Source organism: Lissotriton vulgaris, chromosome 10 (assembly GCF_964263255.1).
Source record: "Lissotriton vulgaris chromosome 10, aLisVul1.2, whole genome shotgun sequence".
Taxonomy (NCBI): domain Eukaryota; kingdom Metazoa; phylum Chordata; class Amphibia; order Caudata; family Salamandridae; genus Lissotriton; species Lissotriton vulgaris.
Genome location: NC_141698.1, coordinates 433,346,027 through 433,361,858, shown reverse-complemented (window position 1 = coordinate 433,361,858; position 15,832 = coordinate 433,346,027). Strand labels below are relative to the sequence as shown.

At 41.3% G+C, this 15,832-nt stretch overlaps 1 protein-coding gene across 2 annotated transcripts in view; it reads right to left on the bottom strand.

The window, feature by feature from the left end:
• Positions 1 to 15,832, bottom strand: part of LOC147685366 (ankyrin repeat and fibronectin type-III domain-containing protein 1-like) — a 3,163,580-nt gene that overhangs the window by 420,330 nt on the left and 2,727,418 nt on the right. For both annotated transcript variants that reach the window (XM_086941288.1, XM_086941289.1), the window contains one exon: positions 5,131 to 5,244. In XM_086941288.1, the coding sequence (XP_086797414.1) occupies positions 5,131 to 5,244 (114 nt within the window). The remainder of the gene's footprint in view (positions 1 to 5,130; positions 5,245 to 15,832) is intronic.

The window sequence follows — 15,832 nt, the reverse complement described above, 5'->3', positions numbered from 1 at the left end:
CCTGCCCCAACTGACAATAATGAATTAGGGGCTGATTAATGGATTTTAACTTCCAGCCTGGCTCCTGCTTGTCTCCCTTAGCTGTAATTCAGGACCTTTGTGGCATATGTGTAACTATTCTGAGGTTCAGAGCAGGGTCACATAATAGTTTCAACTGGCAACTGAACTCTGGAGGGGCCCCTCAGGAAGCACTACAGGAAATGGCTACTAATGATGAGCCTGAACTTTTGAACCTGGTAAGTAGTTACTTTCAGTTTTGCTAAGATCGTATTTCTGCAATTTTGCACTTATTCGCGGGGCGCGAACTCACGCGAACTCACGCGAACAGTGCGAGCAGTGCGAGCAAAATCCGCTGCTCGCGGATTTGCGGATTTTGCGGGAGATTCGCAAATCTCGCGGATTGCGGATTTCCCGAAAATCCGCAAAATCCGCGAGCGGAACGGATTTTCCGCCCATGCCTAGTACCCGCTACACCGAAAGAAATCAATTTCAGATCGGATAACTTGTTTCTGCTGTTTTTCTTTTTTTTTTTTTTTTTTTACAAATGTAAGTATTAATCCGTTTTTTATGTAAATGATAATGATAGATAGACTCCTATTTTCCGGTGACTTAAATTTTTGGTTAACAATTTGAAAAAACAAACCAAGAATACAAGAGATAATTGTGAGTTGATTTAACAACTATATAGATGTGAATGTTGAAAACATAGGGCCGCAAGAGAAGGAGTGCTTCCAGCTTCTTATGCACAGAACTCTTTTATGGCACGGGCAAAGTGGGCAATTGCTTAGGAACCCCGTCTTCAATGTGATCAGGAAGTCTCAAAAGACCTGCCATAATATCAGTGAGTATAAAAAACATTATTGTTCAATTAGACAGCTGAGCATTCATACTTCGCAAAAAATTAGCATGTAAGCCTAGTATGCCCAAATACAACCCTGTCGACCTTGGTGGCTAACAAAATGTTTCTGTCTCATGTATTTCTCCTTACTTCACATCACCTCTTTTACCACACCTCATTCCTTTTAATTTCCCTCATGATTCCATCACAGCATCAGCTCTCCACCATCATTTCTCCTTCTTCCTCTAGTTTTCCTTTCTCATTTCTCTCACAAACATATTCCTTTCTCACTTATCCTTCCTGTTGATCTCTATCACAACCTCCTGCCCCCCTCTTTGCCATTTCTCCCTGTTCCCCTTCTCTAATTCAACTGACCGTTTCTACCTCACCTTTCTCTACATCTTTCGCCTAATGCATCTCTCTATCTCTGCTCTCTGAATCTAGCTAGCTCCCTCACCCCCTCTTATCCTCTTTCATTGTCTAACAACCTTGTCTTTCTTTCTCTATCTCACTTTTGTTTCTCTACTCTCTACTTCACCTCTTTTCTCTCAGCACCTCATGCCTGTCTACCCATCAACCACATCAATATTTTCTTTTACGCTATGTATCTTTCTCTCCCCTGTCCCCTCTTTACTCTTTACCTGACCCATCTCTCTAGACCTCGTCTCATTTTACCCACTTTCTTCCTCGCTGCATCCTAACTTGTATATCCCTGTACTTTTCTTACTTTTCTCCCGCTCCGTCTCTTCTCTCTGTAAATCACCCCTCTTTCTACCATACCTCTATCTTTACCTCATCCCCTTATGTGCCCTCTGCCTTCTGTAAATTGTAATCTCCCTTTCTTATTCTACCTCACTTTAAATCCTTGCCCACCTCTCTACGCCTCTTTCCCTATCTCTCTTCCTACCTCATCTATTTCCACCTCATATGTATCTCTGCCACCCTTCTCCCTCTGCGACACTTCTCTTGCTCTAATATTCCCTTTTCATCTCTCTCCATCCCCATGCCACAGCATTTCTGTTACCAGATTTGTAGACCTATATTTTGCCAGAGAAGTGTACCCATAGAAAAAGGAGAAGGGGCAAGGCAGAGGAAGAGAATTAAGGAGACAATGATCAAATTTTACTAGATGAAATTGTGGAAATCCTGGAAGCAGTGCATTGGACTAGAGTGTGGCCCAAGAGATTGCCAGTTGCTAGGGTTAATTCAAGCATTCCTTACATCACTGTGCTGTCTGTTGATTTTCACCATTGCAACAGGAATCCATTTGTGAAGGGGGATTTTTTTTATGATTATGAATGCTCATCAATTAAAACTACATTTCAAGTGCTATGTGCATACTTTTTATTTTAATATTATGCAACAATCATCTTTTCCTTTAATATTTATTTTGCATTTTATTGAAGAAGAAAAAAACAGGATACAAGCATTATCGCACAGCCCACACTTCCCACCAACTTCTGTAACTTATTTTTCAAGACACGGTTATACTTACAGTCTATAGGGACTGTCCATTCAACATGAATAATAACTATAACACCCAAAGACTAGCATAGTGTGTGTACACCTTTATGTACTTCTTTGGTCTAAGTCGCTTACCTGTTACGTGTCATGTGGCATTTTATTGAGAATTCTAAAATGACATCTGTTCATATCATCAAGTCTTCCACTACCTTTTCATCTATCCTAGATATTTTATATACATTTCCTCTACCACGGCCCACTCCACTGTGTCCCTTGCTCACAAATGTACACTACAGTCACATTTGCCCATCTAGGCAGTAGCTATGTGTCGCTTTACCTACAAAAAACTAAATGGAAGAACTTACATTGCATTTTATTGTGTTGTGTGTGGACAATGATATCTAATAAACAGGGTTGTAGAGAGAGGGCTTCTGGGATTTCCATTGTTTTGTGTAGGCATGTGGTGACCTCTGCCAAGTGATCTGTCCCTCTCAGACAGGTTCTGTCTGGATAAATGTATGAAGGATGCCCCAGCCTTCCCACACCTTTGATAGCCTGCTCACCTAGCTTGGTAGATCTCTCTTAGAGTGATCGATGTCAGGTATGTACAATGTATCCAATTGAAGAGAATCTACTTAAAACGGGCATAACCGGAGACATTCCTCACCATTTTGCAGGCTACGGCCCAATCTTTCTCTCTAATCTGCTCACTTATGTCTGTCACCCAAGTACCCCTGGCCTTTAATACAGGTCTGGGTTTGCTTATTTTGTACATTAATGAAATGAGATGCCACCCTGTGCTCAACCACAGAATTCCCTCTAAAGTATTGGACGTAGGAAGAACATTGCAGAAGTCAGTCCAGCTCTCTCTGGATGTACCAGAGAGATTAGTGTATTGAAGAAATTGTTCAGTAAACATTCTGAATGAGTCCTATGCCTCCTGGAAAGTGATTAACGTTTCCCCCGGGCATAAGTCCCCTAGCACCTGGCAACCCCTCTCTCTCTCTCCATCGACTGACCATCCTATCCCTGCAAATGCGAGGGAATGGCTCTAAATCTGATACACTCCAGACTCTTGCAAAGGACTGCCTGGTAGCTATATTTTCCTACATTTTCGCCTTCTGCCACATGGCAAAAGGGTTTTGGCATCCACTCTACTGCCCCTCTGATAAGGAGTCTTCACCACAGGGTCCTTACAATAGACGATCTCCGCCGTTGTCATCATCAGTAAGCCATTTAGCGGCATGCTGAATATGCGCTGTGTAACAATACACTTCTATAGTGGGAGGACACAGAACCCCCATCTCCCAATTTAATTTCAGTATGTCCAATGGAACCCTGCTATGCCTGACAGCCAAGACCACTATCACCAATAGATTATTCAGCTGCTTGAAAGTATCTGGCCTCAAGGGACATAAAGCATTTTGCATATTATACAGGTATTGTAAGCGGGAAGCCATATTGGAGATAGCCCCCGACCCGTGATGGGAAGAGGGATCGTATTCCAATACCAAATGGACAATTGCAGCCTATCCATTAAACTTTCCATAGCATATGCATATTTTTTCTCAGGTGTTGGCAACCACAATTCCTAAATAACTAAACTGTTTTACCTCCCATCGCAGACCCAGGCTAGGCAGCTGTTCCTTTCTACCTCGCATCAGTATACTCAAGGAAAGTAGTATGGTCGTTCACCTGCTAACCCTCAGGCCTGCCACTTCACCAAATTTCCATACATAGTTCATCAATTGTGGTACTGAGGCCCTAGGCGACTGGAGATTAAAAAAAAGGATATCATCCATATGTAGCAAAACCGAATGGCAGTGGCCTCTACAGTGATCCCCCCATCATGTAGGTCTTTCCTAAGAATGATGGCTAGTGGTTGGAGAGCCAGAGCAACAACAACAAGGGCGAGAGTGGATACCACTGCCCAGTTCCTTACTCAATATTTCAGCTGTAGGAGACAGTCCTACCTACTCTAAACCTCGCCCTTGGATCCCTATATAGTAAGAGAACCCACCCGCAGAATACTGGGTCAAGGCCCATCGTCCTGAGAACCTCCATCAACGAGAAGAACAGGCAGGTTAAACACTGAACTCCACTGCTTTATTAATGTTTGGTCAAGATTTCTTTAGGCTTTCTTTGAATGGAGGGGTTGGGCAGCTGAAGCATTTGGTTCGTTTTGCAAGCTATATTTCTGAAAGTTTAATATATAAGTTAATACTGCTTGGCATAAAAAAGGCTTGAATTACCTGAAAATGGCTGATAGATTCAAAGTTGTTTCAAAAATGGGGCCTCAAAGTATATATTGCTGATGCCTTAAAAATACCCTAAGTTGACACTGATTAGACTTAAGACTAGCCACTGACATAAATAAATATCTGTGAAGCATCCTGGTCACTGAACCCGAAAATGTTATCAACTACAGGTAAAATCACGAGATCACAAACCATGGACTCATCAATTGGCCGAAAGTCTCCAAAGTTTTAAGCATATTTCAAGCATGGGCACCAGGTGTCATTACCCAACATCCCTTGTGAGGCCATCAAGCAAAACCCACATGGTGTGAGTATACAAGGACACTTGTCAGGAACTAGAAAAAGCCATACTTGTGATAACTTAACAGTAAATTTCAACACTGCGGTGTATGCGGAAGTTGAACCATAACAAGATGTGCATTGGAAGAAAGCCAGTTCTGCCCCTAACAAGCAGAGGCATGGGTGTAATGTCATTTATAATACCTACTTCTTTCTCCGCTCCGGCCTATGAATATGGATGACAATGCAGGACCATGTCAAATTGTTTCTTGAAACTGGAAAGATTCTTACCTTTGTATTTGGTGACCACAGCGGAGTTGACACTCAGTGGCTCCTGAAACGAAACCTGCAAAGAGCTGCTGCTGGCGACTGACAAGCGGACGTTAGTTGGAGGGTCAGGCACACCTAGATCAGAGAGAGAGGCATAGGATGAAGAGATTAGGTGAAATCATACGGATGAACATAAAAACAAAAGAGCTGATGGTCGTATTGCTCAACGGCACTCCTCAACAACAATCTCCAGAAATACTTCTCCTTTCCTCCGGCCCATGAGGTTTTCTACTTCCCTGGAAGATGCACAAGCAAATAGTGAAGTCATCTCGTTCATCCCTCCAAAATTACTAGGAGCTCCGGTAAGGGTATCTCCAAGGTGGGGAAATTCAGGGGATTATAATGGACCACTCGTAATGCTGGCCTAAGTGTGCCCCGGGGGTGAGAAGCTGAGGTCTGATGTCAGGATGAGCCAGCCAAGACCCATTCAACCTGTCTTCCCATGGACCAGTGAACTTTTTGACTCTTCGACAGGCACACAGGGACACTGATCAAAAAGGAAAAGAGAGATACATTGATAAAACTTATTTAAAAATCATACTTAACTGCTAAATAAGCATGGGCGGAAAATCCGTTCCGCTTGTGGATTTTGCGGATTTACGGTAAATTCGCAATCCGCGAGATTCGCGAATTTCCTGCAAAATCCGCGAGCGGAACGGATTGGGTCAAAAGTTCAAGCTGACTTTTGTAACTCTTTTAGAATGGCGCCGGCAAGCTGCCAGAGCCATTCTAAAATAGTTACAAAAGTCAGCTTCAACAGGAAGCTCTAATAGATAAAGTAAAGCAGGTGCTGCTCAAATTCAGTTACACAATCATTAATCACCCCAAACTTGGGGTGATTAATGATTGTGTAACTTAATTTGACCTTCAACTCCAGCACCTGCTTTACTTTATCTATTAGGGCTTCCTGTTGAAGCTATTTGCAGCTATTTTAGAATGGCGCTGGCAGCTTGCCAGCGCCATTCTAAGTGGGGCTGAGGGCAGATGGGCACAAAAGTGGGACAGAGGGCAGAAGGGGACAAAAAATGAGTGGGGCAGAGGGCAGAAGGGCACAGAAACGAGTGGTACAAAGGGTAGATGGGCGTAAAAAACGAGCGGGTGGCAGTGATTAACCAGCAAAAAAAAACCCCGCGAAAACGCAAAGCGCTTTGCGAACACCCGCGAACACGCAAAGTGCCCTGCGAACACCCACGAATTCGCAAAAATAAAAAAATATGCAAATTCGCGAATTTTGCGGATTGCGAATTTGCAAATCCGCAAATTAGCGGATTGCGAATTCGCAAAATTCACCCATGCTTACTGCGAAATTGGAGTTTATGATACGTGAGACTAAACTACACGACAGGTACTGAATGCTGTCATTTGCCAGATTAAGCACAACTTTCATATAATCCAAATAGCATAAAGTGATCTCTTACTGACTAGAGGTAAACATGCGCCCTCCACCACACAGCTATGGAGGAAGTTAAAATGCTGTGAGAGTTGGGTTTAAATTGAATGGGCGAGATAAACACCTTTAACCAGCAAAATATTCTAATTGACTGGCTTTTGTGGCAACTGAGATTCAAGGTGGAAGCTTTCTCTGGGGCAAGTATTTGGTGTGTGTCTTTAGCAGCCTCGCCTCAGTGGGGACTTATCGCTCTGCACAGACAAGCTACAAGCTCTGGTTCCAGTCTAGTGCAGAAGGATTTGGGAAAAATGGGCTTCATCTCTAAACCTTCCCTATTTTTGATAATTAGCACATGCTGCTTTAGAGCTATTTTTGTTTGAGTGCTATGTGACTCATTAGGCTAAAATATCTAATACATTTGCATTTGTCGCAGGCTAAGTTGCAAGAGCCGTGGGCTTAATTAGTGCTGGGCCATTTACTCATCCCTCTGCACGGCTTTGTTTTTGCCCCACATCAAGGATGTGTTTGTTGTTGCAGCAGCAGTTACCAGGGATAATAAAATGCGTACTGCATCCTGGATCGTAAAGAAAAACATAGCGATTTTAACCTCCTGCGTGCTGATGACAGAACGGTTCCGTCATCAGCATCGGCTGAGCTGTGCTGATGACGGAACCGTTCCGTCATGACTCCGCCCGCGCAAGGCGGAGTCAGCACAGGCAGAAAATACGCCCCGCACGCAAGGGGTTAAGAAAGACATCGGGCTCTAACTGCTATTTAACAACAAGCATTTGCAAAGCCAAAAATGCCTCGTGTTCAATAGTAGCGATATGACGTTTCCAAATTTTAGCTTTGCCTTGTTTTTTTGCAAAACCTAATTGTTGTGGAAGCTGCAAGGCCCTCATCATCTAAAAAAAATGGCTAAAGCAAAAATATTTTTGGTCTCAAAAAGCACTAGTAGCTTTAGCAATTCCTGGCACGGAAGGGGCTACTTTGAATGAGAATGTCTTCTTTCAGAAAAGGAAGAATGGCGTGTATCCCCGACGGGAAACATCCTTTACCACACAGTCAATACCATGATGTGCCTTTACACCGCAGTCAGTACCCCAACTACAATGTTATCACGTGTTCCTGTCCCACACGAGTCGTTACCACGACTTGCTTCAAGTGACGCGTTTTTTGATTGGTGTTGGATTTCAAGTCCAACACTTCCCTACTGATACACTGACTGGAAATGGAATATTAATGTAGACTATTCTAAAGTCCAGCACCCCCTAAGGCAAGTCGTTGTAACAACTTGCATGGTAAAGGAACGCGTGGTAACGTGGCAGTTGAGGAAATGACTGCGGTGTAAAGGGATGCGTGGTAAATGGATGCTGGGTTCCGTTACACAACCATCACGGGCAAGTTAGCCAATGCCTGATATGAGCTAGCCTGTTTCTCCCAAGCTAAATTGTGAAGTGGGTGGAACAAAGATGTAAATTACATATAAATGTCAAGGACTGCTATGGGGATGCAATTATTATTTGACCCCCTTCTCAGACTTTATGAATCACGTAGATCTCCCTTTAAATGTTAAGAAATCGTATGTAAAGGTTGTTCACTAAACACAAATCCCTGTTCTGTAACACACTTAATATTGTACAAGTACACACCTTTAACTATTTGGGTATTTTGTTTGATAATAGGAATGCCTAGGGTTCCCTTCTAACATTTAAAAGATGAACGCTTGCTCGCTAATGGAGAGCAACTTTAGATTTTGGGGCAAGGCTGTGCAGGAAACCAATTAAGCCCCTCCTTACGGAAGTGATATTTGGGAGTACAAGGATTGTAACATCATTCAGGTTGAGTAGAAAAGGTTTGCGAGATTTTTATTGGCAGCCCCCAAAGTACCTCAACTTTTGTGGTACATGTAGAACTTGTTCTTAAATACATCTCTGACACCACCATCACAATTAGACCTTTGCTACAGTGGATTTTGGTGTGGTATAAATGTAAGCCAATCCATAATAAAGTGAGCATTAGGGACTGTCTTTTTTTGGACTTGCCTTGGTTACATATAATCGGAATTTGTCACCCAAGGTCGCCCCGTTTTATATTTTACTCCTTAAAAGATTCAACAAAACAGATTACTTGTGGGTTAAACACACCTTTACCATTCGTGCCACAGCCACAAGGGAAAGTACTGAATTACAGAAATCTGCCACCCATGCATTCTGTTTAATAAAAACAGACCCCTCAACAGAACCATATTTGACATGGATGACTAATGTTTAAGTTCTAGTAAATATGAAATTTCTGTCTGGGAAGTAGGTCTACCACTTTTACCATCATTGTATTACCACCATAGGTTGTGGTGACGAGGGCCACAATCAGTGTGTAAATTGAATACGCACTGCCTTACTAAGAATCTCATACATTTTTCAGTGAGGTGTACGAATGGAGAATATGTAAATACTCATATAGCAGGTTTGAAGACATCACCCAGTTTTGTAACTTAAGTACTAATGGAATCTACTCCTAGGTAATTATCTTAAATTCCTTCTTTTTATGAAGTTTTTTTCAACCTTGTGGAGTATATTCGTAGACTGCACTTTGTATTCTGTTCAGTAGTGCTTGAATAGCACTACTAGCACCAGTGGAAAATGCTATTCACAAACCTACGTGTAGAGACCTCTGCCTTCACCTCTCCTTTATTTTGTACGCAGAGGTCTCCGCCACTTGTGCCAAGATCTCTGGACACCTAGGTATACGTTTAGGTAACAAAGTTGGGAGGAACTTAGGGGAGGTACCTGGAAAATGAGGAATACCTACTACTCCATTTTTAAAACATTTTTAAAAATAATATTACAAATATAAGTTAATTAAATATATATACTTTATTTAATTAAATATGTATTAATTAATTAATTTGATGAGTCAATGTGCTGTAGAATTTCATTTTTTTACTTCTAGGTAAACAAATATTTTTGTTAAGTTTAAGTACATTTTCTTCTATGTCAAAATATGTTAAATATTTTTTATAATATTGAATAAACTTTATTATTTTTCCCCGATACTCTACCCATAAGGAGATCTCAGGCCAGGTCGCGGAAGCCTCCACCCATGTACAAAAACTTACGCTCATGAATCCTGTTCTAATAGGCTCCACATCCAGTTTTGAGGGGATGGACACATGTAAATCTACAACTAGTGGTAAGTTTGCACTCGAAAATGGTGAAGAACAAAAAAAGTGTCGTTAGTAAAGGCATAGTAGTAGGTTCACGTGTAAGTAAATCTGCATATGTAAATTTACCTTTGTAAACAGGCTAGTGTATGTCTTAAATAGCTCACAGACCCTATCCATTCTTGAGAACCTTGAAGTACCTGTAAAACATTGCTGGCCTTTATTAGCCTTCGCCACTGCCCTTTTTATTTATAAGGACAGTCCCCTATTCCTCAGCATGTTAGTGTCATGGGGCAGGGTTCAGATTGAGGCTCCATGGCAAATAAAAGAGCACCCATAATTTACAAGCTGAAGGGGCCACTTGCCTGAGTATTCTTAATTACATTTTCAAAACCCAACTACCTTCCCATGCATCTTGAAGATAAAAAAAAATAGCATGGTTTGGGGTGTGTTGCTGTTGCCTGGATCTACCCCCACTCTTGCATTTGGATAGTTTTTTTTCATAACTTGTTTTTTGTTAGGAAGTTGCACAGTATGATACAACACATGCCATGGCACATGACAGTAGCACATTAGAAAAGGACAGGTTGCATCTCATGACCAACAATAGAGTGCATAAGCATCCTGTTTGTGGGCCAATATTACAAGCCAAGGATCCTATCTCAATAATGTCATAGTATAACATGTACAGTGTCTCATAACCACACATGGTACATTATGTCTGGCTTTGAACCACCCAAAGAAAACAAATACACCATCAACAGCAGTGGAAGCAGCCATTGCAGGTCGGTAACGTCCACGGAGCTAGCTGGGATGAAAGAACAAGCATTTGCAATGTAATAGGTCTCGCATTTGGAAAGTTTGAGCTATTGGTATTGTAAATGACACATTTTTTATTTATGTTTTGTTTTTGAAAATAGCGAAATTAATAGCTTTGTCATGTACAATGCCAATAGTAATAATTTTCGCAAATGTGACACCTATAGCATTTGTAATGCAATATGTGTTGTATTTACGTGACTTACATGTATTGATATTACAAATACCAATGGCTTTTAATTTTTTTTTCAATAATTAATACTTAAATGAAAGTTATTGTAATTTATAATGGCAATAGCTTAACGTTTTGTAAATAACTTTTGTGAAAATTATGTTCAGTGTATTTTATTGTGACGAAAATCCAAGAACAGAAGTGAAATATTAACATCTTTTTGTTACATTTGTAATAAAGCTTGAAACATTGAGAGAACATATGTGAACCAGGTGTTGTTGAATGGTTGCACAGATTGCTGTTGTGGTGGCGCTGAGTGATGTTGTGATGGCGAACGAGTGATGCTGTGGTGTTCAGTGATGCTGTGGTAGTGCATAGTGATGTTGTGGTGCCCCAGAGTGATGCTGTGGTGGTGCGGAGTGATGCTGTATGCTATGCTATGTTTTGTTTTGCTATCCTATGTTTTGTTTTGTTATGTTATGATATGTTTTGCTATCCTATGCTTTGATTTGTTATGCTATGCTATGCTGTGTTTTGTTATGCTATGCTATGTTTTGTTATGCTGTGCTATGTTTTGCTATGCTATGCTTTGGTATGCTATGCTATCTTTTGTTATGCTATGCTATGTTTTGTTGTGGTTTATTATGCTATGCTTTGTTTTGCTATGCTATGTTTTGTTATGCTATGCTATGCTATTTTTTGTTGTGTTTGGTATGCTATGTTTTGCTATGCTATTATATGTTTTGTTTTGCTATGCTATGTGTTGTTGTGTTTTGTTAAGCTATGCTATGTTTTGTTGTGTTTTGCTATTTTTTTATGCCATGTGTTGTGTTTTGTTATGCTATGCTATGTTTTGTTATGTTATGCTATGTTTTGTTATGCCATGCTATGTTTCGTTTTGCTATCCGATGCTTTGTTTTGTTATGCTATGCTATGTTTAGTTTTGCTATCCTATGCTTTGTTTTGTTATGCTATGCTATGTTTTGTTGTGTTTGTTATGCTATGCTATGTTTTGTTGTGATTTGCTATGCTATGCTTTGTTATGCTATGCTATGGTTTGTTATGCTATGCTATGTTTTGTTGTGTTTTATTATGCTATGATTTGTTTTGCTATGCTATGTTTTGTTATGCTATGCTATGCTTTGTTATGCTATGTTTTGTTATGCTATGCTAAGCTTTGTTTTGTTATGCTATGCTATGTTGTGTTTTGTTATGCAATGCTATGTTTTGTTGTGTTTTGTTATGCTATGCTATGTTTTGCTATGCATTGTAATGCTATGTTTTGTTATGTATGCTATGTTTTATGTTATGTTATGCTATGTTTTGTTATGTTATGCTATGTTTTGTTGTGTTTTGTTATGCTATGCTATGTTTTGTTATGTATGCTATGTTTTATGTTATGTTATGCTATGTTTTGTTATGTTATGCTATGTTTTGTTGTGTTTTGTTATGCTATGCTATGTTTTGTTATACTATCCTATGTTTTGTTTTGCTATGCTTTGTTATGTCATGCTATGCTTTGTTATGCTATGTTTTGTTATGCTATGCTAAGCTTTGTTTTGTTATGCTATGCTATGCTGTGTTTTGTTATGCAATGCTATGTTTTGTTGTGTTTTGTTATGCTATGCTATGTTTTGCTATGCTTTGCAATGCTATGTTTTGTTATGTATGCTATGTTTTATGTTATGTTATGCTATGTTTTGTTATGTTATGCTATGTTTTGTTGTGTTTTGTTATGCTATGCTATGTTTTGTTATGTATGCTATGTTTTATGTTATGTTGTGCTATGTTTTGTTATGTTATGCTATGTTTTGTTGTGTTTTGTTATGCTATGCTATGTTTTGTTATACTATCCTATGTTTTGTTTTGCTATGCTTTGTTATGTTATGCTATGCTTTGTTACGCTATGTTTTGTTATGCTATGCTAAGCTTTGTTTTGTTATGCTATGCTATGTTGTGTTTTGTTATGCAATGCTATGTTTTGTTGTGTTTTGTTATGCTGTGCTATGTTTTGCTATGCTATGCTTTGGTATGCTATGCTTTTTTTTGTTATGCTATGCTATGTTTTGTTGTGGTTTATTATGCTATGCTTTGTTTTGCTATGCTATGTTTTGTTATGCTATGCTATGCTATGTTTTGTTATGTTTGGTATGCTATGTTTTGCTATGCTATTATATGTTTTGTTTTGCTATGCTATGTGTTGTTGTGTTTTGTTAAGCTATGCTATGTTTTGTTGTGTTTTGCTATTTTTTTATGCCATGTGTTGTGTTTTGTTATGCTATGCTATGTTTTGTTATGTTATGCTATGTTTTGTTATGCCATGCTATGTTTTGTTTTGCTATCCGATGCTTTGTTTTGTTATGCTATGCTATGTTTAGTTTTGCTATCCTATGCTTTGTTTTGTTATGCTATGCTATGTTTTGTTGTGTTTATTATGCTATGCTATGTTTTGTTGTGATTTGCTATGCTATGCTTTGTTATGCTATGCTATGGTTTGTTATGCTATGCTATGTTTTGTTGTGTTTTATTATGCTATGCTTTGTTTTGCTATGCTATGTTTTGTTATGCTATGCTTAGTTATGCTATGTTTTGTTATGTATGCTATGTTTTATGTTATGTTATGCTATGTTTTGTTGTGTTTTGTTATGCTATGCTATGTTTTGTTATACTATCCTATGTTTTGTTTTGCTATGCTTTGTTATGTTATGCTATGCTTTGTTTTGTTATGCTATGTTATGTTATGCTATGCTATGTTTTGTTTTGTTTTGTTATGCTATGCTTTGTTGTGTTTTGCTATGCTATGTTTTGTTTTGTTCTGCTATGTTTTGTTTTGCTATCCTATGCTTTGTTTTGCTATGCTATGATATGTTTTGCTAGCCTATGCTTTTTTTGTTATGCTATGCTATGCTGTGTTTTGTTATGCTATGCTATGTTTTGTTTTGCTATGCTGGTGAGGGTGTGTGTGTGTGAGTGTGTGTGAGGGTGAGTGAGGGTGGGTGAGGGGGTGTGGAGGTGAGGGGGTGTGTGAGGGGGAGAGGGTGTGAGGGTGAGGGTGTGTGAGGGTGATGGTGTGTGAGTGATTGAGTGAGGGTGTGTGAGGGTGAGGGGGTGTGAGGGTGTGAGGATGAGGGTGAGAGGGTGAGTGAGGGTGTGTGAGGGTGAGAGGGTGTGAGGGTGAGTGAGGGTGTGTGAGGGTGGGTGAGGGTGAGTGACAGTGTGTAAGGGTGTGAGGGGGTGAGGGTGAGGAGGTGTGTGAGGGTGAGGGGGTGAGGGTGAGGGGGGGTGTGGGTGAGGGGGTGTGAGGGTGAGGGTGTGTGAGGGTGTGAGGGGGTGAGGGTGAGTGGGTTGTGAGGGTGGTGAGGGTGTGAGGGTGAGTGAGGGTGAGTGAGGGTGAGTGAGGGTGAGTAAGGGTGAGTGAGGGTGGGTGAGGGTGTGTAAAGGTGGTGTCCCAGTGTCGGAGAGAGCAGATAATTCTGGAATACCATAAAGGAGTGATTGGAACTTGGCACATGGGCCTTGGAGTCTAACCCAGGGGAGGACAGCATTTTCTTCAAACCTGAGCTGGGATTGCAGAGGACCCTCTCATGCAAATGATGCTAATTCAGCTCATTGTATGTAAATTGGCTGTGCTGTAAGTTTGCCATAGGTCAGACATTTGCTGTGGGTGTCCTGAAAATGTGACATGCCTGTTGCCTTTGCTGTGGAGATCTTGAAAACAAAGCATGGGGCTTGTCCTTGCCACAGAGATCTCCCAAATTTTCATCGGCCTTGCCATCACTGGGTGTCCTCTAAATGTGGCAATCGTCTGGTTCTCTGTGGAGAGCCTGCCATGCCCTGGCACCAGCAGTCGGACAGACACTGGCGGTCAGTGCCCTACAGAAAACGAGAGTGGTGTTTTGCTGGGAGGAGGGAAGGCTGCATTATTCTGATGTTTTGTGAGAAGCTGTTTCAAAGTTATGCAGCCTTCAATGAAAATGAGTAGCCACCCGCCCACTGAAGCTAAAAATATTGTTAGCCACTCCCTTCTGCGTTTCCTTGGTGTTAGTTCTGCGTTTTAGCAAATACATAAGATGGGAAAAAGAAGCTGGATTGCAGTGGCTCTCTCTTCATCTGCCTCTGTATAGCTTCTGACTTTTCACATCCGTGACTTGTCACCGGAAGTGACTTCCATGGGTAGCTAATACTTCCGGTGGCTTAGTGGACTAATAAGTCCACTGTAGGGGCCTGTCTTTTGCCACATGGCCACTGGGTCAAATCCCAGCGAGTGCACTCAGCCTTTCCTCCTACTAAGGTCGATAACATGAGTACAGTTGAGTTGGGTGAAATGAATATCTGTTATTCAGCGCCAAGATGCCCTTCTGGGTGAACATGCGCTTACAAATAAATACGTGTTGTTAAGTCAAGTCAAGTCAAGTAAAAAATTTATATAGCGCGCTACTCACCCAGAGAGTCTCAAGGCGCTTGAGGGAGAGAGGTTAGCTATTGATCGAACAGCCAGGTTTTGAGTTGCTTTCTGAATGAGAGGTGGTTCTGTGTAAGACGGAGGTGGATGGGGAGGGAGCTCCAGGTCTTGGCCGCCAAGTAGGAGAAGGACCTTCCTCCCATGGTGGCTTTTCGGATGCGTGGAATCGAGGCGAGGGCTTGGTTGGACGATCGTAGTTGGTGAGTGGGGGTGTAGAAGGATAGGAGAGTGTTGAGGTATCTGGGTCCTTGGTCGTGGAGGGCCTTGTGTGCGTGGGTGAGGAGACGGAATGTGATTCTCTTGTTGACGGGGAGCCAGTGTAGGTCTCTCAGGTGACCGGATATGTGGTTGTGGCGAGGAATGTCTAGGATGAGTCTAGCGGAGGCGTTCTGAATACGTTGAAGTCTTTTCTGTAGTTTGGCTGTGGTTCCGGCGTAGAGGGTGTTTCCATAGTCCAGTCGGCTGGTGACGAGTGCTAGGGTGACCGTCTTCCTTGTTTCGGTGGGGATCCATCGGAAGATCTTTCGGAGCATGCGTAGGATGTTGAAACATGATGATGAGACGGCGTTGACTTGTCTGCTCATCGAGAGGGAGGAGTCTAGGAAGAATCCCAGGTTGCGAGCATGGTCCGTTGGTTTGGGTGCGCTGCCCAGGGCC